The 25,952-nt window shown below is 49.9% G+C and overlaps 1 protein-coding gene across 1 annotated transcript; it reads left to right on the top strand.

Moving 5' to 3' along the window:
• On the top strand, nt 1-25,403 carry Scamp2 (secretory carrier membrane protein 2). Its single transcript, XM_052188233.1, has 9 exons — nt 1-178; nt 13,249-13,317; nt 13,705-13,803; nt 15,532-15,649; nt 17,168-17,296; nt 17,865-18,024; nt 19,496-19,597; nt 23,689-23,809; nt 24,017-25,403. Exons 1-9 carry the CDS (start codon nt 122-124, stop codon nt 24,149-24,151), a joined length of 990 nt encoding a protein of 329 aa, XP_052044193.1. The 5' UTR covers nt 1-121; the 3' UTR covers nt 24,152-25,403.
• The last annotated feature ends 549 nt before the right edge of the window (nt 25,404-25,952 follow it).

The following is a 25,952-nucleotide window of genomic DNA, read 5'->3' as shown; positions in this document are numbered from 1 at the left end:
ACGCCTGCGCCAGAACGGCTGCCTCGCTCCCGGAAGTGGAGGGTTTACACTGAGTGCCGCTGGGTCTGAGTGACCAAAGGCAGTAGCGCTCGCGGAGATCGCCCGCTAGCCCTCGATCACCATGTCAGCCTTCGACACTAACCCGTTCGCGGACCCAGTGGATGTAAACCCCTTCCAGGTAGAACCCCCCAACCCTCAGATTTCTCCAGGGCCAAGGGCTGCGGCCTGGGCCTCTTTCGCCAGAGCCGGGAGACGTGGCGTAGGAGGGACGGATCACCTGTCCAATGGGAGAGCGGTATCTGAAGGCTGACCTATCAAAGTTTGTATGGAGGCGGGACTTTGCAACAGGTGGAACTGCGGCAAGGGGGCGGGGCGCTGCGAAGAAGTGGGCTCTTACAGAATCCCGGGTTGTGGGCCATCCGACCGGCCTCTGCTGGAGAAAAGGGCCAAGCACGATCTTGTACTGGGGAGGTGTCTTAGAGTCAGAAAGGGAAGCAAAATGTAGCTATGACATTTCTACAGTCCTGGGGAATCTACCTGTATTGAGTCATCCTAGGGGAAAGGCTCATTGAAACATAATGAGGAAGTAGAAGTCTATTGGGGTGGAGAAATATGGAGATAACCCAACACCTTAGCAGCAACGGCAGTAGTGAGGCAAGCATCTAAAGTACAGAGTCTCTAGTGTTTATCAAGAAAAGAAGCCTGAGAGAGGGTAGGAAGAGAGTCCAAGCCAGAAAATGGCCTTGGTAAAAATTGTACTTGTTGACCAAGGGCTTTGCTCGGAGTGAGTTTGGGCCACACAGACTTTCTGGGGGGTCGGGGGGGGGGGCGAGGTGAAGGAGCTTGGAGCACAAGGTACACAGGTCTGACAAATCTGCACGGGTGGTTACTGGCTTGACCTTTGGAACTTTGAAGAATACAGCAGTCTTCGGACTTAAGCCAAAACCTTCACGTGGAGAACACAGGGATGCCCCGCTGTCTGTGCTGAAGAGCTGGAATTCCTGTTAGTGCCAGGGCGCTTTGTACTTCTTCTTTCATGTCTGCCTGAAACCAGTTTGAGGGACGCGTGCTGGTGATGACTGGGGATTTATGAGCCCAGCTGTTCCTCCTGTGTTAGAATGTCACCGAGCACATAGATTTGTCCTGCTGGCACTTTCCTTTGGTCATCTGCAACTTCAGTGCTTCCCGCGGGTGTTGGAGAAGTCCTCTGAGCTTTTCCAGTGAGGGTCCTTCCAAGGGTGGGAGCAAAGCGCAGCGCCTTGAACCAGCTGGTGAGAGACTCAGGGAGCTGTGTGTGACCATCTGAAGTTTTGCAGTAGTGGGATTGCACCACAGCTTTGTACATTCTAGGCAAATCCTCTACCCCTGTGCAGATTGGGTAGCACTGAGCTTCATACCTGGCCCTTGGTTTATTTATAACAGGATCTCTTCAGATAACACAGACTGGCCCTGAACTCCCTCTGCTAAACATGCTGGTCTTGAACTGGGGTCCTTCCTCTACCTCCCAAGTGCAGTCATAACTAGCTTGAGCCACCACACCCAACCAGTCCGAGAGTGGAAATTTTATGCCTCTTTCTCAAGGTGACCTAGTTCATGGAACCTTCAGGCAGATTTTGGTAGTTCACTCCTTGTTACACTGGGGAGTTATTTTATTCTTATAACTTAATGTTTTTCAACAGAGCCTTTGCGGGGACCTTGTCTCTTACATAAGGCAAACGGTTGCCTCTATTAGTTGAGCGAGGAGAAGAATATTTGCTTTTTCCCTGTTACTGTCTTCTGCTAACTCCTTTGATTTAATGATAGATTGTTCTATAATACTGAGGGTCTGGTTATATATACCAAGAATCCAGTCTCTGGGAATGTGTGGTATACAGTGATGTTCCTTTCGCCAGTTTTTGTTTTGTTTTGTTTTGTTTTGTTTTGTTTTTTTGGATTTGGTTTTTTTGAGACAGGGTTTCTCTGTATAGCCCTGGCTGTCCTGGAACTCACTCTGTAGACCAGGCTGGCCTCGAACTCAGAAATCCGCCTGCCTCTGCCTCCCAGAGTGCTGGGATTACAGGAGTGCGCCACCACTGCCCGGCCTCCTTTCGCCAGTTTTATTCTGTCAGAATAATAGTGTTGCTGCCCCCAGGGTCAGCCAGCTGTCCGACATTGCAGCAGACCGTCTCCAGGGTTAACAGTGAACAGGACTGTCCTGCCCTGTATTAGGAGCAGCTCCTTGAAAGTCTTAAGTCCGTCTCTAGCCTCGGAAATGATTGGGCAAAGTGTGAGAGTAACTTTAGAAGTAAGTAAGACAGTTTGTCAGGGCAGTCTCAGGATATGGCAGGACAGGAAGCAGCTTTTGGCTTGCAAACCGGCAACATCTGGAGGGGAATCCTGTGAGAAGAAGAGGGCTGGGCTGATGGTGATACACCCCCAACCCCATGCTGGAATGACTATTCCTCCTTGGCAGGAAGCTGTGTGAGGAGAGGCTTTGTGAGGAGAGGCAGCCTTGTATCTGATGTCTGGAGCTCCTCTGGTCAGCGTTGCCCTCCCTTGGCTTAGGAGAGTGTGAGCTGCTTCCCTGTTGCCGGGGCTGGGCACTGGGAGGGTGCAGTCCTTGGATGACTAGGTGTGAGTCCAGCTTCGTTTACTCAGGGTGTTGGCTCAGCGCTCAGGAGAGAGCTTGTGGGGAGGTGACAGACTCAAACTGTCACACCTAGTCAGTCTGGAGAACAGCTTTTTTTCCCCCTGTCATACCATATAATGGTGGATTGCAAAATATACTTACTATTTGGAGTCTGTGGCTGACAGGGACTGTAAATGTTCTTAGAAATCTCTCCTAGCGTCTTCAGTTCAGCTTTACAAAAGGCAAGATTCCAGTGAGACTGGGACATGCTAGAGTCAACAGAAGCATGCCAGAATTAGCCTCACACAGGAATTTAGACCTGGGCGTCATAGTTAGGATGGTGCTGTTTTAAAGATTCTCAAATCTCATGCATATACATTGTGTTAAACCGGGGTTATTTTCGGTCAGCTAAGGAAAGACTGTAGTGTTGGCATTCTTGTCATCCTTCAGTTTTCTTTTTTGGAGACATGGTTTCACTGGCATGCCTGGGTCACACAGTAGTCCTCTTTGGGCTGCCTCCAGAGTGCTGGGAGCCCTTGCCAGTGTAGCCTTTCCTTCTCGAAATGAGAGTGCTGGCAGTTGGTCACCAAATCGGCTAAAGCTAAGCTTTTAAACTTTTAAAAATGTTTTACGTTTAACATGTCCATGCTGTGTTGCATGACAGAGGTCAGAGGACATCCTGCAGGAGTCAGTCCTTTGCTTCCACTATGAGCCTCAGGAATCGAACTCAGGGAGTTAGGTTTAGTGAGCCATCTTGTCCAGAGCCATCTCGCCATCCCTTAGTGTGAAGGGATGGAATAGGGCAGACTTTTTTTTTTTAAGATTTATTTATTTATTATAGGTAAGTACACCGTAGCTGTCTTCAGACACCCCAGAAGAGGGTATCAGATCTCATTACAGATGGTTGTGAGCCACCATGTCGTAGCTGGGATTTGAACTCAGGACCTTCGGAAGAGCAGTCAGTACTGTTAACCGCTGAGCCATCTCTCCAGCCCCTAGATTTTATTTTTCATTTTGTTGTTGCTAAGAATTGAACCGCTGGGCCGTGGTAGCGCACGCCTGTAATTCCAGCACTCTGGGAGGCAGAGGCAGGTGGATCTCTGAGTTCAAGGCCAGCCTGGTCTACAGAGTGAGTTCCAGGACAGCCAGGGCTATGCAGAGAAACCCTGTCTCGAAAAAACCAAAAAAAAAAAAAAAAAAAAAATTGAACCCAGTGTCTTTGAGTCTACCTTGGGGCAGTCCCTTATAGAGTGTGTGTCTGTGTCCGTGTCTGTGTCTGTGTCTGTGTCATAGCCCAGGCTGGCCTGGAACTCACATAGATCTACTTGCTTCTGTCTCCCAAGTTCTGGGATTAAAGGTATTTGACCCTACACTTGCCCACTTTTGTTTTGAGATATGGGGTCTTTTTGTGTAACCTTGGCTGTCCTGGAATTCACTCTGTAGACCAGGCTATCCTTGAACTCAGAGATCTGCCTGTCTCTGCTTCCCTGGTGCTGGGACTAAAGGTGTGCACCACGACTCCTGGCCTCAATATAGGATTTTTAAGGCAATACAGTTTAAGCAGTATATTTTGAACTCTGAAGGTACTCTGTTCTATGGTCAAGTGGGTTTGAGAAATTCTCCCCTATCACATTTTTCGTGAACATTGACAGGCCTTGCCAGTTTGGTTAAAGCCCTGAGAAACTCCTTACTGAAGACATTTGACCCAGCATTTCTCAGAGTTGCTCGACCACGGAACCTGTTTCTGCTGACACTCAAAAAAGCCAGTGAAACTCCCATGCGTCTTTGAAGTTGCCCCAGTTATTTTTTTTTCTGTGTGTGTTCTTGTGTGTGCAGGTGTGTAGAGGTCGGAGAACTTTGTTTTAATTTCCTCAAGCACTCCTCACCCTTTTTTTTTTTTAGATTGTCTCTTACTGGTCTAGAACATGGCTGGCCAGTGAGCTCAGGAACTACCTGTCTTGGGACTGCCCAGTGCTGGGATGACAGATGCTCTGGTTTAGTGTACATATGTGATGTGTGCATGTGTACATGTATGTATGCCACATACATGCTGGTGGCCAGGGGAGGAGGGCGCAGAAGAAGGAGGCATTAGATCCTTGGAGCTAGAGTTACCTACAGGTAGTTGTGAGCCATCTGATGTGGGTGCTACTCTTAACCACTCCGGCCCCTACTTCTGGCTTTTTGTTTTGTTTTTAAATGGGAGTTCTAATCAGGCATGTGCTAACATGCCTTTAATCCTAGAATTATAGAGGCAAAGGCAAGCAGTCACTGTGAGTTTGGGACCAGCCTTGGCTACATAGTGAGTGTCAGACCAGCCAGGGATATTCAGTGAAACCTTCTCTCAAAAAGTTTTTAAAAAGGGAGTTCTGGGTATCCAGCTCAGGTCTTCACACCTGCAAAGGCAGCCATTTCCTGATAGCTTTCTCCCAGCCCCTTATCCAGGTTTGTTAGGATACCCCTGTTCCCCGCTCCCCCTCCTAGTGCAGCCATGAACCCCTTCCTTGCAAATAGGCATAGTTGGGATTATTAGAAAGAGTCCTTCCAAGAAAGAGCCCTGAGTGGAAAGTGCAGTCCCTGGAGAGTGGCGGAGGCGTACCAAACTCCAGGAGGAAGCAGGAAGCTGCTAGCCAGGCCTTAGCGCTTTCAGCCTCCATGTGCACACCCTGGTTCCTCTGCTAATCGTGGCACATCTGCTCCTCGCCCTCTGGATATTTGGGTCCCTTGGTTGGAATGATTCCAGGTTGTCTGCTCACAGATGTTTCTCATGAGTCTTGTCAAGTGATACAGAGGGGGAAAACTAAAAAGAGGAGGCATTGTACTGTCCTTTTCTTCCTCCCAGCAGTTCACACAAATCAGACCACCCAAGCAAATGCCAGGGCTGCTTTTCTCCGAGCATTCGGCCCGATTACAGCAGAGCAGGCTGGGTCCCGGGAGGGGTGTGAAGGGTGCTGGCGCTCAGCAGAGGAAGCCTTTCAGAGCCCGGGCTCGCCAAGTCTCACAGTCTCGCTTTCACACGTTGCTTCTCAATCTCGGTGCTGTGGCTGCTTCCCCGGGATGCAGAACATTTTCCTCCTGTGAAGGATGACGATGACAGCAAGGTGACCTGAGGTCCCCTCCGTAGACACTAAGGCCTGTGCCACTTCCTCAGCTCCACTGAGTTTGGGAATTCTCAGAATCACAAATAGACCCTTTGAGTTAGGGTGTCGTTTATCCCAGGCTGGTCTCTAATTCACTGTGTAACCGAGGCTGTCCTTGAACTCCTAATTCTTCTGCCTCCATTTCCAGAGTGCTGGAGTGTGTGTCCCACCACATCTAGTTTAAGGACCTGGTGGAATGTACTGCAGGACAGGACTTTGTCTTAAGAAGTTTGAAAATGGCTCTGGAGCCAGGGCCCAGTGGTGGAAGAGCACTGCTGTTCTTCCAGACAGCCTTGCTTTGATTCCTAGCACCCACAGTCTGTGACTCTCAACTGTTTGTAACTCCATTTCCAGGGAATTCAGCATCTTCTTCTGGCCTCCAAAGGGATCAGGCATGCACATGGTGCACAGACACTGAGGCAACTGAGGCAAAATTCCTTTACACATAAAATCTTTAAAAAATTTTAAGGGGGAAAAAAAAGAAATTTGAAAATGGCAAGTCTCACAGTTCAGTGCCAACTCCCGACAGCTACCCAGAGGGAGGTGCAGCTGCCTTTATGCTTGGCGCCTGGAGCCAGGTGGCGGTTAGAACTTGGCTAGAGGTCCAGATGACTTGGACTCTACACTTCTGTTAAATTTTCTTTGGAGTCACTTTGCATAGGATTATTGATTGTTCAGAGGATGATAATATTTAACCAGGATACTCACTTAGGGAAGAGTCCTGAGCACAGTGCAAGGTGAGCCTCAGGCGGCAGGTATCCCCTAGAGTTCACATCTTTATGCACGCCAGAAGCCCCGCCGTTCCACCTGCTGGTCCCCAAGAGAAGGGAAGTGAGCTTGTCATCTGCTTGGCAGAGCTGAACACTGAGACTCCTGGAGGAGGGCAGCTGGGTGCAGGGAGCTTGTGAGGGACCCAGGAACAGCAGAGCCCCGTGCCAGGAAGGGTCTGCGGCGGAAGGCAGCAGGCTGGCGGACAAGCAGATGAGGGATTTGGGATGAACAGCAAGAACCAAAAGTCACTTCTTTAAGAAGTCACCTCTGTATTCCGTCTGTCACCTAGGGGCCTCTTCAGTCTTAGAGCCTGTAGTCTTGTCTCTGACAATTAGTTTAGAGATCTCTAGAGTTTGAGAGAAAAATAACAAGGCAAGCAAGCTGTAAACCTTGGCAGCCACCAGCGAGAGGGACATGGAGAAGAGGAAGACAGCCACACCTTTTTAGTTCATCAGTGGAGGTCAGCAAGCAGCTGTGAGGTGAAAGCAGGTGGCTTCAGCGAGAGTCTGAGAAAGCCCAAAGTGAGCTTTATGCATAAAGGCAGGGACACCTCTGTTTGCGCCGCTGTCTGGACTTGGTATTAAGTTGTGAGATGGCATGCTTAGGTTTTGGCCACTATTTGAAAGAGAGATAGAAAAGAAGAAAAAGAATATTAGGATTTTTTTCATTAGGGCTCAGAAATGTGGGCAGATTTAATAGCTTCATGGCCGTGGTTCCAGAGCAACTGTTGTTTGTTTGTTTGTTTGTTTTAATACAGGATCTCACTATATAGCCCTAACTGGCCTGGAACTCACTGTGTAGACCAGGCTGTCCTAGAGTTTACAGAAATTCACCTGCCTGCCTCCCAAGAGCAAATACATGTACCACCATGGCTGGCTTTTTTAAATTTTTTCCGTAAGACAATGCCTCCCTTAGACCAGGCTGGCCTGGAACTCAGCTTGGAACCAGAGATGAACTCTTGATCCTTCTGTCTCCACCTCTTGAGTACTGAGATTGTAGACTACACAACCACACCCAGTATCTCAGCCACACCCAGGGCCTGTCCTCTCTGTGAGCTCAGGAGTCTCTGTTGCTTGGGTGACACACACCTGCCTGGCTTGACTCTTCAGGCTGTCTCCGCCTGCTACCTTTGACTTATCTCAGGCTGTTTCCATTTCCTGTCTCTTCCACTTAGGCCCGGTTCTCAGTCTTCTGCATCTACTTCGGTGTCCTCAGAATAGCATCTTCACCAGTCCTCAGCTCACTCCAAGCTCTGGAAATGTCTCGAGCAGCTCGCATCCACACCTTTCTAGACATGCCAGCCAGATATACTGCACAGACACCTGCTGTGTGGTCCAGAATCTACAGAGGGCCTCTCCCTTCCCACACAGCCTGGAAACCCAGTCTCCTGGCAGCCTTTCCATTTTAACCAACTTTGAGTTGCTGAGCCGGTGACATCTACCGCAGGTCTCCAGAGTCCCTAACTCTTCCATGCCGAGCTGCTGTCCCATACTTTAACCCCCTTACTCAGGTCAGCAGTCATGGCCAAGCGTGCCTTCCTGTGCGCTCCTGATTATAACCAGAATGGTCACAGTATGCCCTGCTCAAACTCCTGTGGCTGTTTCCTCCTGTCACTGAGGTCAGGTCCTAACTGCTCCAGTCTGGCCCTGTGCCTCTCGGGCTGGTTCCCTGATGCTTCTGGCTATTCTCTCTTTACGCTCTCACCTCTAAGCCTCCTTGACCTTCTTCTAGGCTGGGTGTGGTGGCGTAAGCTTATAATTCAGCTCTTGGGTAGTAGAGACAAGAGGATCAGGATCAGGGTCATCCTCAAGTAGAAAGAAAGGAAGAGAAAGAGAGAGGGAGAGGGAGGAAGAAAAGAAAACAAACTAATGAGTCAACGATGCTGCCCTAAGGTGTCCATTGCTATGTACAGATACCGTGACCAAGGCAATCCGTAGGAATGCTTACAGGTTCTGAGTTTCAGTCCATCATCATCAAGGCAGGAAGCATGGCAGCATCCAGGCAGACGTGGCCCTGGAGGAGCTGAGAGTTCTACATCTTGTTCCAAAGGCAAACAGGAGAAGACTGACTCCCAGGCATCTAGGAGGAGGGTCTCAAAGCCCACCCTCGCAGTGACACACCTCCTAGTAGTGCCACTCCCTGGGCCATCCATACTCAAACCACCACAAATACAAAACTGGAAACTAAGCCAGATGTGGTGGTGCGCACATGTTTATCTCCGCAATCAAGAGGCAGAGGCAGTCAGATCCTGTGATTTGGAGGTAAGCAGGACTACACAATGAGACCCTGTCTCTAAAAAAGAAAACTAAGCAAAATACCCAATTACACCCTTCTCGTTCCCTGAACACAGCATGTTCTCTTTAGAGCTTAGGAGGTCTGAGGCCAGTTAAGGAACACCTGTCGTGATGCGCCCAGCTCCCATGTGACACTGCTGCCTTTACTGCTGCCTGGCTCAGTGCTGATCGGGTTTGATGCTCTGCACTGCTTCTTCTCAGCGGCAATGATTAAGGCTGCTTCTTGGTGGTCCCCGCTCAGCGTTTTGTGGGTTGGTTTGTGTAGGGAATGGACAGGAAGTAAGAGGAAGGAGGTGGTACATACTGAAGCTGGACTGTCCACAGGAAGGGTTCAGGGCCCAAAAGCCTGAAGCTGGGAACAGGACCAAGAAGCTCCTGTCGTCTCTAGAGCACTCGACATCGCTGCCTGTGGCAGAGAGGAGACCTAGAATATGCTTGCCCTCAGATAGGCTCTCAAGTGCCTGCTAGCCCTAGTCCCCTTTTTGGAGATGGGGTTTAGTTACCATCATGTAGCCAAAGCTAGTCTCAAATTCAAGGCAAATCTCCCTGCTTCAGTCTCCTAAATGTTGGGTTACAGGTGTGTGATACCGTGATGGACCTGTGTGCTTATATTTAGAGACAGGGTCTCACTGTGTGATCTTAGCTGGCCTAGAACTTACTGTATAAACCAGGCTGGTGGACTGGAGAGATGGCTCAGTGGTTAAGAGCACTGACTGCTCTTCCAGAGTTCCTGAGTTCAATTTCTGACAACTACGTGGTGGCTCACAACTATCTACAATGGGATCCAATGCTCTCTTCTGGTGTGTTTGAAGACAGCTACAGTGTACTCATATACAATAAATAAATAAATAAATAACCAGCAGGCTGGCCTCCATTTCAGAGACCCATCAGGGCTTGAACTCTGAGCAGCCTGCTTCAGCGTGAGTGCTGAGATGGCAGGTGTGTGCTGTCCTGCCCAGCAGTGCTGTGCCAACAATCACACCGCGCTTGCTGAACAAGCATTTCCCCACAATGAGCTGCATCCCTAACTTTTTTCCTCAACACATCTCTCCTCTAACCCTTGTGTTTTCAGGTAAAAGTGACACTATCGTATGAAATTTGGAAGACGGAAAAGAGCCCCCATGCCCCTCCCAAGGCCTTGCCTCATTCTTTCGATGCACTCTCTGTCAGCCTTTCCATGTGATTACTTTTGACCAAGTTAACTTGGCGCTTTTATAAAGGGACCTTCTTGTATGACTGCAGGAATTTTTTTTTGTTTTGTTTTGAGACAGGGTCTTGCTATCTAGCCTAAGCTGGCTTTAGAGTCACTGTGTATATAGCCTAGGGTGGCTTAGTGTTCTGCCAGCCTCACGAGTGCAGGGACTACCAGTGTGTATTACCATGCCAGAGCTGAAGTGTTTAATGTGCTTGTTTGGAGCCTGGAATCAGCCTCAGAGTGGGAGCTCAGGTGGGATATAATGTGGGAAAGCAGGGACGTCCCCGAGGCTCAGGCCTAGCCAGGAATTATGAAATATATGATAAGGGCTTTCCCTCCAAACCAGCCAAGAGGGCCCTTGTAAGCCCCAGCTCAGCCATGCTTCTCCTGGGCCCTCACACCCTGCCTACAGAGAAATGCGTCTCTTACCTGCTCTTGGCCTGCCTCCCCGGGCCTTTGCTTACCTTCCTGCTTTCTTCTGGGAAGCCCACTACTCTAGTTTTATTTCTGCTGTTGTGATAAAATACCCTGGCAAAGGAACAACTTAGGGGAGAAAGGGGTTTATTTCAGCTTGTAAATCCACATTACAGTCCAACACAATGGAGAAGTTAACTCAGGAATTTCAAACAGCTAGGAATCACATCTGCAGTTAAAGAGCGAAGAGAACCTAGTGTATCTATGCTTGCTTGTTAGCTTGTGCCAGCTTGGTTTCTCTACTCTTAAATAGTTCAGGATCCCCCTCCTGCCTAGGGAATGGTGCCACCCACAGTGGCTTCCCATACCAATTAACTCAAGATAACCCTCCCACAGACAAACCCACAAACCAACTCAAGTAGACAATATCTAATTGAGACTCTCTTCCCAGATGATTATAAGTTTGAAACAAATTTATAGTTAAAGCTAACCATCCTACCCACCTCCTCCCAGCTCTCTGAGGTATCTCCCGCTCCTCTTGTCAATCACACTAAACCCCATCCCAGCACACTCTTGGCATTTAGTGTTAGCTACTAGTCTACCATACCGTGAACTCCTAAGAGGGAAAGAACTGTGTCCTGCTTCTCCTAGCATGGGGCATCTTCCCTCTGTAACTGTTCACGGAATGTAAAGAACTAACTTTAGGAGCTTTTCTTTCCCCTCTTATACATTCAGTAAACGGCGTTGTTGTTCCAGTCTGAGCAGCTGAAGAGGTTTTAGATTACTACTTTGTAGGTGAAACTTAGACCTCACCATCCTTTTAAATAACTGCTTGACCCACTTAAGATCCAAGTGGTGCTCATGAATAGGAAAAGTTGATGCTGGTAACTAAGTTTTGTGACTGCGAGAGAAAGCTTATGGTCCTCCTTGGGCTCATCGGTGTGATCCTTCCATGAAAGATTCTGTGTGTGTCTTACTAAAGATGTGCCACAGAGTCCAGGTTTTCTTACAGGAGAAGGACCCATGTTTTTTCTATACCTTTGAACTGATCTGTTTGCTGAGTGTCTGTGACACTGACACCGTATTTAAGAATCGGGTCTGCAGAGCAAGGTGTGGCGGTACACACTGTAATCCCAGCATTTGGGAAGTGGGATCATGAGGATCACGATCAAGGCCGTCCTGCTCTTGACAATTCGAGGACATTAAACTCTGTCAAGAAAAACAGAACAAAAGATGTATGTCTGGGAATGAACTGTAGCAACTCAGCCGGGGACAGTCTGGCCTCTCACAGCTGTTCCCCCAGAGTTCCTGCATGTCTCAACAGTAAGACCTGAAGCCCTTAACCATGATCAGGAAGTGGGGAGGCTGCCTGCTATACGACAGGCAGGATGAACTGCCATTGTCACCAAAAGGGACACTTAAGCAAAGAGGAGGGCAGAAGCAGAAGGCTAGAAGCACAGGACAGACAGTATTCTGCTGATGATGTCTGTTTCTATTTTTTTGAGACATGATCTCATTATCTTATTTTATACCCCAGCCTGGCCAGGAATTGGTATGTAAGCCGAGGCTGGCCTAGAACTCTTTGGATCCTGATCCTTTTGCCTCAGCCTTCAGACTGTTAAGACTACATACAGACAAGCTGCCACACTAACTATAAGGCATTTTCTTTCTTTCTTTCTTTTTTTCTTTTTTTCTTTTTTTCTTTCTTTCTCTCTCTCTCTCTCTCTCTCTCTCTCTCTCTCTCTCTCTCTTTCTTTCTTTCTTTCTTTTTTGTTTTTTGTATTTTGTTTTGTTTTTCGAGACAGGGTTTCTCTGTGTAGTCCTGGCTGTTCTGGAACTCACTCTGTAGACCAGGCTGGCCTCAAATCTGCCTGCCTCTGCCTCCCAAGTGCTGGGATCACAGGCGTGGGCCACCACGCCCCGCTGAGGCAGTTTCTTTCATTCTCTCCCTCCCTCTCTCTCAGGATTTCTCTGTGTAGTCCTCTGTCCTGGAACTCTTTGTAGACCAGGCCAGCCTGGAATTCAGAGATCCACCTGCCTCTGCCTCCTAAATACAGGGATTGGAGGTGTAGATGCCAGGTTTAGAATTTATTTTATATTTTTTAAGAAAGAAAAGGAGAGGGACTGAAGAGATAGCTCAGCAGTTAGAGCACTGACTGCTCTTCCAGAGGCCCTGAGTTCAATTCCCAGAAACCACATAGTGGCTTTTCTGGTATGTCTGGTGATAGCTACAATGTGCTCATATACATAAACTAAGTAACTAATTTTTAAAAAAGAAAGAAAAGGAAAGGAAACATTTTTCTGGCTTTTCATCTGAGATCTTCTCCCTCCTAGCAAGTGTGCCTGATTTCATAGGCAGTGTTGGCAGCCAGTAGCTTGATTCCATTCCAGAACCTTTAACCATCCCCTAAAAAGCAAGAGGAATAAAATGCTTTCTGTAGACTAAGAAATAAAATGGGTTTGGGGGCTTAGCTCAGTAGTTGAACCTCACAAGTACAAGGCCCTGGGTTCCATCTCCAGCACCAGAAAACAGAACAATAAAAAATAAATAGTACAGGGTGGTCTCTACCTCCACCCATTTTAGCCCTCTTTACCCAAGTAAGGAAAAAAACACTTTCCTGGGTTAAACACTGTGGTCCCCTCTGAATCTGGCACTGAGAGAGCCTGTGTGGGCTAACTATTTCCAGAAAAGGTGAAGGGATTCGGATGAAGAGACTTTGTTACCGGGCAGGCCAGAACCAGAATATGTGGGACACTGGGTTGCTCGCTGTCCCCTGGTCACGGCTGTTTCCTCTTGTCAGCATCTAATGCTTCTTTTTTTCTTCCCAGGATCCCTCTGTGACCCAGCTGACCAGTGCCCCTCAGAGTGGCCTGGCTGAGTTCAATCCCTTCTCAGAGGTTGGTGACTATGTCCTTTCTGAGTCACGTAGTCTTCTGGGAGATAGTGGCATGTGTATTAGTGGGAGGTGCCAGGGTGTCTGGAGCAAGGAATATGGCAGGGAAAGAACAGCTCTGGAGAGTTGTTGTCCTCACAGGGACAGTCCTAAAGTAGACTTGGGGTAAGGTAAGAGTGGAGACGTCTCCAATGTGACTGAAGTTCTTTGGGTTCTGAGACGTTGGCCTCTCTCTTACAGGGCTGTGCAGGGCAATGCTGGAGAGCCTGGTACCTAGCAAGGCCAGGGGTGTGGGTTAGAGGTCACGTTGCAGAGGAGAGTCTACATCAGATCCTCACCGTGGGTTTGCCACAAGTGGCACCCACTCATTTCCTTTCTTTGCCCCACTCAGACAAATGCAGCGACAACAGTTCCTGTCACACAAGTTCCTGGGTCCTCCCAGCCCGCAGTTCTCCAGCCTTCAGTGGAGCCAGCACAGCCAACACCCCAGGTACTTACTAGTCAGGAGTCCTTTGGCCTCTCCCTGCAAGTAGGAATCACCCAGGTCCATAGTTGAACCTTTAGGGTTGGGGGCAGGGAAAGGGCCTTCATCCCTGAGGCTTCTTGTAAGATTCTTAGGAGCCACACTACAGCCCCACTCCTCCTACCCAACCCCCAACCCCCAGAGTAAGTTCCACTTACCAGGCTGGGACCCCTGGGATCTACAGAGAACACTTGTCCTGTTGCACCACTCCAGGGCCTTCTCAGGGTATAGAATCTGTGTAATTTTTTGTTTGTGGTGCTGCAAATGAAGCCCATGGCCTTACAAATGCTCTGTCACCAAGCTGCATGCCTGGCCCCTCTCTTTTTTAACCTCATTTATTCTTGCCTTCTATCCTATTTGCCTTAGTCCCTTCACTGAGTCTGGTGAACTTTGTCTGCTTGTGCCTAATGCTGACCTCTGTCCCCCTTCCCCCCACCCCACCCCCACCCTAGACTTCTCACTGCCATGGTGAGCATGGCCCACAGTGGAGTTGTGTATTGCAGCTCCTGCTTAGACAGGCCAGCAAGTTTCTGCCTGCCCGATTCCTGGCAGCGGGTGAGCCCTCAGAGAGGCAGATGCTACTAGAAGGAGATAGTATTCCCAGGGACAGCTACATGCGCAAGCTTCCGAAGGTAGGCCCAGCGTAGATGCGCAAAATGAGGGTGGGCTGGGCACCTGGAGCCTGCCCAGGCTGGGTCCTAGAACCCTGTGAGGTGAGACACTCCCTGTGTGCGGGGTGACTTTATGTTCATCGGGGATTATGGGATGCAGAGACCCTGCCTCTGTTCTACCAACAGCGCAGGGAGATGAGGCTAGGACCAGTTCTGATCCCAGTGTCTGAAGTTCACGGGAGGCAAGCTTCAGTCTCTGGAGAACTACTTTGCTGAAATGTGTGCATGGGTATACACAGGCCTAGTTGTCATCTGTGAGATGGCCACTCCTGCTCCCCCAAAGAGGACCATAGTCTCATCCTTCAGGAGGAAGATGGGGCCAAACAGGTGACAGTCCAGCTCTGCTCAGCCTCACCCGAGAGTCCCTGAACTGCCATTGACAGACTCTGCTGTTCTGCAGAGGTGATAAAACTTGGCCTCCTCGTGCCATGACAGTCAGGTAGAGAAGGGCCACATAGTGTGGACTGTCCCCAGGGTATGGCCAGACGTTTAGGTGGGCCTGGGGGGCAGCTCCGGGCAGAGTGGGGAGGGAGGCTACTTTGCTGTGTCTTGCCCAGGCTCTGGTGCCCGTGGCCTGCCCCACGTCCATCCTCCCTCTGTGCTTTTCTGCCAGCAGCCTAGCGTGCCTTCCACTTTGCACACACATTGCTTCAGCTTCTTCCCTCTAGCTTCAGCACTCTGTGTTTTCCGCTTCAAGTTGGGCTCCTGTGCTTTTACCAAAGGACAGTACAATTCTGTGTAGCCTGGGCTTCGATATGGGGGACTAGATGAGCCATGGGAGATGGGGAGGGAGCGGAGAGCCCCACCAGGGCTGGGGGGTCAAAGGTGTAGAATAAGGGCAGTGGGCAGGGTCACCAGGCACACCCATGGTATTATTTCTTAATGCCCAAGACACTTTATTGGGCCCGACTGCCCTGGCCCACCTGCTAGCTCTCCCTGCCCGGGCAAAGTGCCTCTGCTGGCCTACCTGGGCTCACATGTCCCGTTCTCATTGCTGGCTGTCCCCTGCTCCTGTTCTCTCTAGGCTGTCGCAGCTGCGGCCCAGGCAGGCCTGCTCCGGCAGCAGGAAGAATTAGACAGAAAAGCTGCCGAGCTGGAACGCAAGGAGCGAGAGTTGCAGAACACTGCGGCGAATTTGCATGGTAACATACTGTTGGGGTCTAGCCTACTCTACCTGGCACAAGGGGCACTCTGAACCACCTTTATGGGGGATCTTGATTTTAGAAGCATGTTGGTTTGGGGAGCTCAGCATAGTGACAATATCTGTAACCCCAGCACACTGGAGGCAGAGGCAGAAGGATTACTCCAAGTTCCAGGCCAGCCGAAGCCATATATAATATAGTAAGAGACTACATCTGAAAAAAAAGGAAGGAACAAGGGAAGAAGGGAGGGTGCTGGTTCTCGGGTAGAAAGAAGGAAGGCGGAAGTTAAAAGATCAGCAGAGTGAGCCTCTGCTGATAGAGTTATTTCTGCATTCCTTCCCAGCTCAGAAAGTCTTTGATTCCCTGGGTCCACAGTTCCATGTTGTTGCTAAAACTTCTTCCCAGAAGGAGCTATAAATAAGGTCCCAGTGACAAGCTAAGGTACAATTCCACCAAAGGTTACTCTGTGGAACTAGTGAGTTTACTGGTTCCTTACAGAGCATGGGTAAGAGGTTACTACAGGGTAACTCCTCCCACAACGGGCTGTCCCTGGAAAGTCTACCCAGCAGGGAGGAAGAGAGCTTACATAGGGCCCTCTTCCCTATATAGTGTAGCCTCTTCCAAGGCCATGTACAATAAAGGCAGAATTGCTTAGAACTTACAGTAGGGAGGGGCTGGATATTTAGATGAGAGTCTCCTGCTCCTCCCCACAAGTCCAGCTGGGACAATACTTTTGCAAAAGGGTGCAGTTGGACTCCCCAAGATGGTAGTTACCAAATCCAAAAAAAAAAAAAAAAAAAAAAAAAAGATGGAAATAGAGTAGTGTAGTGCAACATCTACCCAATCTAGGCTTATAGCTTTGTTTTGTTACTGATTGAGTTCAGATTTTTTTTTTTTTTTTTTTTTTTTTTTTTTTTTTTTTTGGTTTTTTGAGATAGGGTTTCTCTGTGTAGTCCTGGCTGTCCTGGAACTCACTCTGTAGACCAGGCTGGCCTCGAACTCAGAAATCCACCTGCCTCTGCCTCCCAGAGTGCTGGGATTACAGGCATGTGCCACCACCCGGCCTAGTTCAGATTTCTTTTACCGGGGAATTGGGTTGGAAACAAAGTAGCAACAGCTGCAGATCATGAATAAAAATATTTTTTAAAACCAGTATGCTAGCTCACCTTTAATCCCAGCACTCAAGAGGTAGAAGCAGGCAGATCTCTGTGAGTTGAAGGCTGGCCTGGTCTACATTTAGTAATCGTCAGGGCTACCTCACAGGCTTGAAAGAAACAAACACATCAGTTGGTACATTTAGCTCCCTCTATTACCCAGTGTAGTTGGGACTCATTATCTCGGAGCAAACTTGTGGGTATCTATCTGGGTTCCTGGTGCTCACTTCATGTTCCTCGAAGCCCCCTGAAACTTCTGAACTCTGCTTGTGGGGGCATCTCTGCAAGCTCTGTTTTGCCTATAAGCTGGTATGTGTATGCTTCCTTCTGTGCCACTGCTGAGGCTGAACCCTTTTGTACACAGTGAGAGACAACAACTGGCCGCCATTGCCCTCCTGGTGCCCTGTGAAACCCTGCTTCTACCAGGACTTCTCCACGGAGATCCCTGCTGACTACCAGCGGATATGCAGGATGCTCTACTATCTGTGGATGTGTGAGTCCCGGGGTGCATTGGCAGTGTCTTAAGATTCCTGGCTTTTTTGGAGGGGCTTTGCTTGCTGGGGTCAAGACCTCTCACAGACTCCATCCTTCCCAGTGTTTGGGTTAGCATGGGAGGTTCTTTATGTCCTATTTAGGAACCTGCTCAAAAGGCCCAGCTAGACTCCTTTGAAAAGGAAAAGGGACTTCTGTATTCCTGTAGAGTTCACCTCCTGAAAGGCTCAACCTGGCTCCCCACAGGCCTCTAGGAAAGACTGCAGCTCCATTGAAAGGCCTTTGAGAAAGTTATTTCATTCCTCAAGAATCAGCCGCGGGTCTATACCTTATCATGCCTATCCCTGAAACCTAGGTGTCCTTGTCACCTCCAAAGAAAACTTGGTCCCTGGTCTGGGGTCCCAGAGAACTGTGGTCTGAAAGCCGACCTTCCCTTGCTATAGCCAGAAGTCCCTATTATTTTGCAGCCACCTTCACAGCATGGCCTTTCCTAGGGAGTAGCTTGCTCCGTGAGCAGCCACCTCCAGCCACCTTGAGTCGAGCCACCTCTCTCTCCTTGCCACTCCTAGTGCATTCGGTGACTCTGTTTCTAAACCTGCTTGCATGCCTGGCCTGGTTCACAAGTGACGCAGCTAATGGAACAGCCTTCGGCCTCTCCATCCTCTGGTTTCTGATCTTCACTCCCTGTGCCTTCCTTTGTTGGTACCGACCCATCTACAAGGCTTTCAGGTGAGTGGAGCTAGCACGGGGGTGAGGGTCTGGCTGGCTTCCCAGGAGTAGCTGATAGATCCATGTTCCTGGTCCATCACAGTCCTAATTCAGAATAGGGATTGCCTTCCTCTTCTTACTCAGTCAGAGCAGACAAATTAAGAGCTGTTTGCCTCAGCCTAGCCTATAGCCATTTGCTAGAGGCCTGTCTGTGAATGAGAGGGACTGGAGCCTCGCCTGCTGTTACACTATTCCTGGGCAGGAGGGAGTCAATTGCTGTGAAGAGGGAGTACCCTGCCGAGGGTGAGGCGCTGCCCTGCGGGTGTCAGATACTGTCTGAGGCTCACCTTTATGATCTCAGACATCTGTGACCAGTATGTAAGCTTGCTCCCATGAGCATAAACAATGTATGGCCAAGACCCAGGGGATTTGGAATTCCACTTCATTCTTGATGCTTTTAGGGAAGAAGAGCCAGGAGTATCCAGGAAGGCAGATCCTGGATTCTGTATTCTCGTTCTCAAAGATGCAGTAGTCAAAGTGAGGGACGTAGCTCAGTCAGTAGAGCGAGGCTCAGTCGGTAGAGCAAGGCTCAGTTGGTAGAGCGAGGCTTAGTTGGTAGAGCGAGGCTTAGTTGGTAGAGCGAGGCTTAGTTGGTAGAGCGAGGCTCAGTCGGTAGAGCGAGGCTCAGTCGGTAGAGTGAGGTTTAGTTGGTAGAGCGAGGCTCAGTCAGTAGAGCGAGGCTTAGTTGGTAGAGCGAGGCTTAGTTGGTAGAGCGAAGCTCAGTCGGTAGAGCGAGGCTTAGTTGGTAGAGCGAGGCTCAGTCGGTAGAGTGAGGCTTAGTTGGTAGAGCGAGGCTCAGTCGGTAGAGCGAGGCTCAGTCGGTAGAGTGCTTGCCTAGCACACGCAAAGCCTGGGTCTATGGAAAGCTCCACGTAAAACCTGGTGCGGTGCCACTGGCCTGCGGTCCAGCAAGAGGGTCAGAAATTTAAGGTTGCATAGAGAATTAAAAGACCAGCCTGGCCAAAAAAAAAAAAAAGAGCATTTAAAGCCGGGCGGTGGTGGCGCACGCCTGTAATCCCAGCACTTGGGAGGCAGAAGCAGGTGGATTTCTGAGTTCGAGTCCAGCCTGGTCTACAGAGTGAGTTCCAGGACAGCAAGGGCTACACAGAGAAACCCTGTCTCAAGAAAACCAAATCCAAAAAAAAAAAAAAAAGACCAGCCTGGGCTACATGAGACCTATGTGTGTAACTAAGAAAACAGCACAGTATCTTTTCTCCTACCCAAGTTTACAGGTGTGTGTGTGTGTGTGTGTGTGTGTGTGTGTGTGTGTACGTGATACCACAGTGCATATGAGTATGTCAAAAGAGAGTTCTGTCCTTCCGCCCTGTGGGTCCAGGGCTTGGTGTCAGACTTGGGCGCTGGCACCTTTCCCTGCTGAGCTGTCTCATTGGCCCCAAGCCCTCTTACATTTTACTTTTTTCTCTCTCCACAGGTCTGACAACTCTTTCAGCTTCTTCGTGTTCTTTTTTGTATTTTTTTGTCAAATAGGGATCTACTTCATCCAGTTGATTGGCTTGCCTAACTTGGGGACCAGGTAAGACCTGAGCTGAGCCTCAGCTTCCTTGCCTTTTCCTAGCTCCTATAGAGCCTGTGTGGACCATGGTGGACAAAGGGTGGTGGGCACTCTACCATCTGCCTGGGTTCTCTGTTGTGTGATGAAACATTTCCTGCCACACACACACATCTACTCAGCCCAGATAGGGAACCTGAGACAGACCAAAGTAGTGGTGCCGTCGAAGCCCAGCTTGGTGAACCAATGAGGTTTATCAGGGTTACTTACAAGGGTATGGGTGAAGGGTAACTTACAGGAGCAGAAATTACTCAAAGACAGCTGTGTCACCAAAGTCCACCGCAGCACAGATGACAGCTTACAAAGCTGGGTACTTGGTGCACACACTGCAGTGCCTGGTGCACACACTGCAGTGCCTGGTGCACACACTGCAGTGCCTGGTGCACACACTGCAGTGTCCGAAGGCAGCTCAGCAGCTTGGAGAAGGGTCCTTTTCAGATGACTCTCTGGTCCAACACTCTCCCTGGCAGCCGGTCTGATCTCTAGTCCTCCTGCCAGTCCAGCTTGTCTGAGAGCGCTCCCTCAGCCTAGCCTTCTCTGTCAGAGGGGAAACCTCAGTTTTTATTACCTTCTCTGGCAGGCAGGGGTTATGACTCTGGTCAGTTTCAAGAACTTCATGAAGCTATTTTGAATTTTTTTACAGTAGGATAGTATGTTTCAATCTCCATGGAAACTCTCTGCAACACCTCTTTCCTGGTCATTTTCTCTTTCGGGGGTTCCAGGGGTCAGACCCAGAACCTTGCACATGCTGGCAAGGTCTGTCCCTGAGCCACAGCCCCCTTTCCATTATCTTACAAAAGTAGTGTCTCTCCTTGTCCTCTTCATCTCAGGGTGTGCACTGAGAGCAGCCCACGCTGCCCTGGGACGTGCTATAGGCCAGAGTGGCTTCCAGTTCTCGGTGATCCTCCTGCCTGTCTCCAGAGAGATGAAAGTTCAGGTCTGAGCCACCATGCCAGTTTGGGTTAGGGCTGTGTCTGGCACTGTCTGTCAAGTTCTTGCTTTTCTCTTGGAATATCCTCTGAGAGGCTGGTGGATCCCTGGCCTTTGGAGCTCCTAAGTTACACCTTACCTCTCGAACTCACTGTGTAGCCCCCAAATGACCTTGAACTTCTTGTCATTCTGCCTCCGGGCTGTGCCTGTTGTTTTATGTGGTGCTTGGGATGGAATCCAAGGCCTATAGCACATCCCAGGCCAGCGTGGGCTGCTCTCAGTGCACACCCTGAGATGAAGAGGACAAGGAGAGACACTACTTTCGTAAGATAATGGAAAGGGGGCTGTGGCTCAGGGACAGACCTTGCCAGCATGTGCAAGGTTCTGGGTCTGACCCCTGGGACCCCCGAAAGAGAAAATGACCAGGAAAGAGGTGTTGCAAGAGTCAGCATTGCAAAAAGGCCGCACTGGCCTGGGGCCTGAGAGCAGGAGCCTGGGAGGGAGGCTATTTCAGTCCCTGCTCACAGCAGGTAGCAAGCTGAGAATGTGAGGAGAGGAGAGGAGAGGACTGGCTGGCCACAGTGGCACTCTGAGCCTGAGCTCACTGCCCTCCTGCCACCCTTATCCTGTGTTCTTATCCTGACCCTTTTGGTGGTGGCCCAGTTCCATTATTACTTTAAGCTAGATGTTAGGGAAGCTAGGTTGGCCAGGTGTGGGTGGCCCATGTCTGTAATCCCAGCACATGGGAGATGAGGAGGATGATTGGAAGTTTAAGGTTAGCCTGGGCTATGTAGTAAGTTCTGGGCCTGGAGAACAGAATCTCAAAAAACAAATGGGTTGAACATGGTGACACGCACATTTAATCCCAGCCCTCAGGAGGGCAAGGTAAGTGGATCTCTTAGTTTGAGGCAATCCTGGTCTATATAAAAAGATATAGGCTAGCTAGGGTTACATAGTAAGACAGTGGCTCAAAGCAAACAAACAAGTAAGTGGGGTGGGCATGCTATAATTAATACTTGCACTCTGGATTGAGAGTCTAAGATCTGAGGTCTGGTCCTGACCCTGCCTTCACTGCCTTGCACTCTTGAGTTCTGCTGGCCCCGTCTGTTCTCGCCTTCCCTTAGATCTTCTGTGACCATTTTCTTTTCTCTGTGTGTATGTGCATGCCCATGTGTGCGTTCATGTTCATGTGGGCCCATGTGTGTACAGCTCTATGTGGAAGCCAGAAGTTGAGATTTGTGGTCTCAGCCTCCAGTTGCTGAGATTGCAGTGTAAGCCACAGCTCCCAGCTTTAAGACACAAACGATTTTAAAACTGTACCTTTGCCTGTACCTTTGCCGGGCGGTGGTGGCGCACGCCTTTAATCCCAGTACTTGGGAGGCAGAGGCAGGCGGATTTCTGAGTTCGAGGCCAGCCTGGTCTACAGAGTGAGTTCCAGGACAGCCGGAGCTACAGAGAAACCTGGTCTCAAAAAAAACAAAAGAAAAAAAAAAAAGAAAAACTATACCTTTATTAGTGTGTATGTCCTGCAATCACCCCCATGGGAGCACCAGCTGTCTCCTTCCAGCGTGTGGCTTCTGTGGATCAAACTCAGGCAGTGAGGAGCAGTGGTGAGCCCCTCGCCTCAGAGCCGGCTTTCCTGATGCTGCATTGGTCATTGCTGCTTGTGCGTTCAGTGTCACACATTACACATAACTTCAGAGTCATGGACGTTACTTCCAGTTTTCTTCTACGAGCTCACTTGTTTGTTTTTTGAGACAGAATCTCTCTATGGTCCTTGCTGTCCTGGTTACTCTGTAGACCTAGCTGTCCTAGAACTTATATTCTCCTGCCTCTTCCTCCTGAGAACTGGGACTAAAGGTGCGGGTCACCATGCCCAGCCTTTCAAAGAGTTTTATAGTTCTTACAATTAAATCTCTGCGCTATTTTGAGTTAATTTTCATGTAGGATTGAAGTAAGGATTAGTTGTCCCGTTACCATTTGTAAAGAGACCTTTAGGGTGTTAATTTTTTTTATCCCTTTTATTTATCAGGGGGCTGGGTGGACATGCACGCCAGGATCTGTATGTGAAGGTCCAAGGATAAGTTCCTCCCCTCCCCCATGTGGGTCCTGAGTATCAGACTCTACCAGCAAGCTTGGCATCAAGTACCTTTACCCACTGAACCATCTCACTGTCCCCTTGGTTTTAGGACCCCTAAAAAATAGATTGGGGGTCCTGGAGAGATGGCTTGATGGTTAAGAGCACTGGCTGCTATCCCAGAGGACCCAGGTTCAATTCCCAGCACCCACATGGCAGCTCACAGCTGTCTGTAACTCCAGTTCCAGGGAATCTGACACCTCACACGGAACAAGAAGAATGCACAGAAAAAAAATTGAGAAATAATTTTTTTAGAATTATTTATGTATATGAGTACACTATAGTTGTCTTCAAACATGCCAGAAGAGGGCACTGGATCCCATTGCAGATGATTTTGAGCCACCATGTGGTTGCTAGGAATTGAACTCAGGACCTCTGGAAGAACAGTCAGTGTTCTTAACCACTGAGCCATCCCTCCAATCCCTGGAAAATAATTTTTAAAATATGTACCTCTGGACTCTGAGGCCTGGGGCCTTGCCCTTCCTGCTGGTCCCACACTGCTTTGATCACGGTAGCTTTGTGGTAAGTTTTGACATCAGGTAGCATGAGAAGAATCCCTTTACAGCTAAGGACACTGAGGCTCTGGGGATGATGACATAACCACTAATGACTGAGGTAACAGGGTAGAGGCAACAGGCTGGCCAGGGCTCCTTCTCCCCAGAGTCGTCTGTGAAAGCCAAGTCTTCCCAGTCCCCACCCTCAGTCAGCAACGCTGAGCCTTGGGCTGCTCCTGGCAAGAAGCAGCTGGGCCAGAAGATTTCCATATGACCCCACCTCTGAGACCTCAGGAGAGCTCATGTTGGAGCAGTGTGGGCCTGTCAGCACTCACAGCCTGGTGTCTCACAGAGGAAGGTCATTGAACCAAAAGGCTCCCTGAGCTGCTGAGAAATGTCCCGGTGGTGGTCAGGACACAGCTATTTGGGAGAAGTGCTCCTTTTGGGGACTGCTAAGTCTCAATCTTCCCTCATCTCTGGTTTCTCTTTTGTAGTGGTTGGCTCGCAGCCCTATCCACGGTGCAGAATGGGCCCTTAGCTGTGACCATCATCATGATGGTAGTGGCTGGCTTCTTTACCCTCTGTGCTGGGCTCTCACTCTTCCTCCTGCAGCGGGTAAGTAGGGCAGAGCCAGGAGCGGCCCAAGAAAAGTGTCCATCTCTCCTGGGCACACATCCAGATAGTCCTTGCTCCCGAAGTTCTCAGGGGTCCAACACCTCGGCCACGGCCCCGGGTGAGCAGCCAGGCAGGGCCGACCTCCCGGGTGCCACCCTGATGGCTTGGCTTGCTCTGGGCTCTCCTCACCCCAGCCTTCCTCCCTAGGTACACGCCCTCTACCGCCGCACGGGAGCCAGCTTCCAGCAGGCACAGGAGGAGTTCTCCCAGGGCCTCTTCAGCAGCAGAACCTTCCGCAGTGCTGCCTCATCTGCAGCCCGAGGAACCTTCCAGGGGAATTAGTGCTCCTGACTCTCCTTCCCTCAGCCCTGGCCTCTTCTGTCACCTGCCTTCTGAGCTGCACTTTCCGTGGGTGCCTTATGCAGTGGCGACGCCCAGCATGGACCTGGCAGGGATTTGTCCTGTCCCTGCTCCTTCCTCAGTAGTCAGCTTTCTCTTCTGCGAGAGGGAAGGAGAGGAAGGGACAGGGACTTTTTTTTTTAACACATGGGAAAAGAAAAATTAACAAAGCTGTCTTTCCTTTTCTAATGGTGATTTGGTAGGATTTTGTCTGGAAGCAATGGGACTGTTTTCCTTGAAAACAAATGGACTCATGTGCTTGGGATCATGGGCCAACCTGGGCTCCCTGTACCAGGGATATCCACAGGCACCCCAGCTGCCACTCCTCCCTCTACCGGCTTCAGCTGTACCGGGGCCTCCACAGCCTCGCCTTTCCTGCTCCGCCTTCATAAGCCTCCCAAGGGCTCCATTCTAGGTGGACTGTGTGCTGGGTGGGTGCACAGAAGTTTCCCAAATGATCCTCGGGTGAGCGCCAGGTGTTCTTCACAAGAGAGTCGTGACCCTGTGCCTGCTTCGACTCACAGTGTAATAGCACCTTGTGCCCTCTGGGGGCCTCCCTAGCCCCTCTCTTCAGATTTCTGAATGTATAGTGAGTGGGACTGGTTGGGACTTGGGATGGGAAGGGACTGAAGACAAGTCAATCAAGTCCCGCCCAGCCTCTGGGAGCCTGGTGAGAGGGTAGGTGTCTGCTGACCTGTTTGTTTTGGTTCTCTTCTCCTAAGGCTGCCCTCTGCCGGAGCCTGGCCCCTGCCCATCTTTAGCAATATTCACCTCTTACAACTCTTGGTGGGGGTGGTTTGGAGGAAATCAGTCCAGAACTATGTCCTGCAGGCAGGACCGCTGAGCCTTCTTTCTGAGGGTTCTTCCTACACCCTCAGTGGACTCTAGGTTCCTTTCCACTTGTCCTGGGGGCTCCACAGGTGTGTCACTGCAGTGGCACCTAGGAAGCCGCTGTGGAAACCTGGACCCTGTGTTGTGTCAGTGCTCTCACCAAGCTGGCCAGCCTCCTGCCTCTGGGAACTGGGGCCCTCCTGAGGCTACCCTCATGCTGTCAGCCCATTTAGCCCTAGAGCCAACAAATGGTAATGACAGACACCGGGGTTTTGTAAACTTTCTGGTATTATTTTCCTCCATGTACAAATGTATATGTCATGTCTCAATTTTTGTGCTTAAATAAAAAGATTTTCGGACAGCACTGGTCCTGATGCCTCTGGTGGACTTGGGAGGGCTGTAGCCTACCGAAGTACAGGCTAAGGGCCTACTAAAGTGAGGTGACAAGATAGTTGGCACCTGATCTGTGATAGATGTCAGACCACTCAATTCTAGGGGAGAACCCTTTCCAAGAGTGAAAGGAAGAAGGGTGAACCCTGGAAATGGAAACTTGGCCTCTTCCAAAGGCATTTAAATTGTTTTTAGCCAGGCAGGGTGGTGCATACAGTCGAATCTTGTGAAGCCAGACTGGTCTGCAAAGTAAGTTCCAGGACAGCCAGGGCTACTCAGAGAAACCCTGTCTTCCAAAACCAAATAAACGAGTGGATAAGCGCCAGAGCATGTGTGATGGTCAGAGAAGAACCAGCAGTTCGTTCTCCCTCTTCACCCTGTGGAGCCCTGGGATTTTCACATCCACTGCTTCTGCTCTTGTCGGGCTGGGAGAGAGCCAGGCTCTTCCTCCCGCCCCCCACGTGGGTGGTCCCTAGGATGCAGATCCCATGTGATAGTGCCCGCAGTCCCCGACACACCTCTA

Source organism: Apodemus sylvaticus, chromosome 7 (assembly GCF_947179515.1).
Source record: "Apodemus sylvaticus chromosome 7, mApoSyl1.1, whole genome shotgun sequence".
Lineage (NCBI taxonomy): Eukaryota > Metazoa > Chordata > Mammalia > Rodentia > Muridae > Apodemus > Apodemus sylvaticus.
The sequence above is the reverse complement of the archived record's forward strand: the minus strand, read 5'-3'. Positions and strand labels throughout refer to the sequence as shown.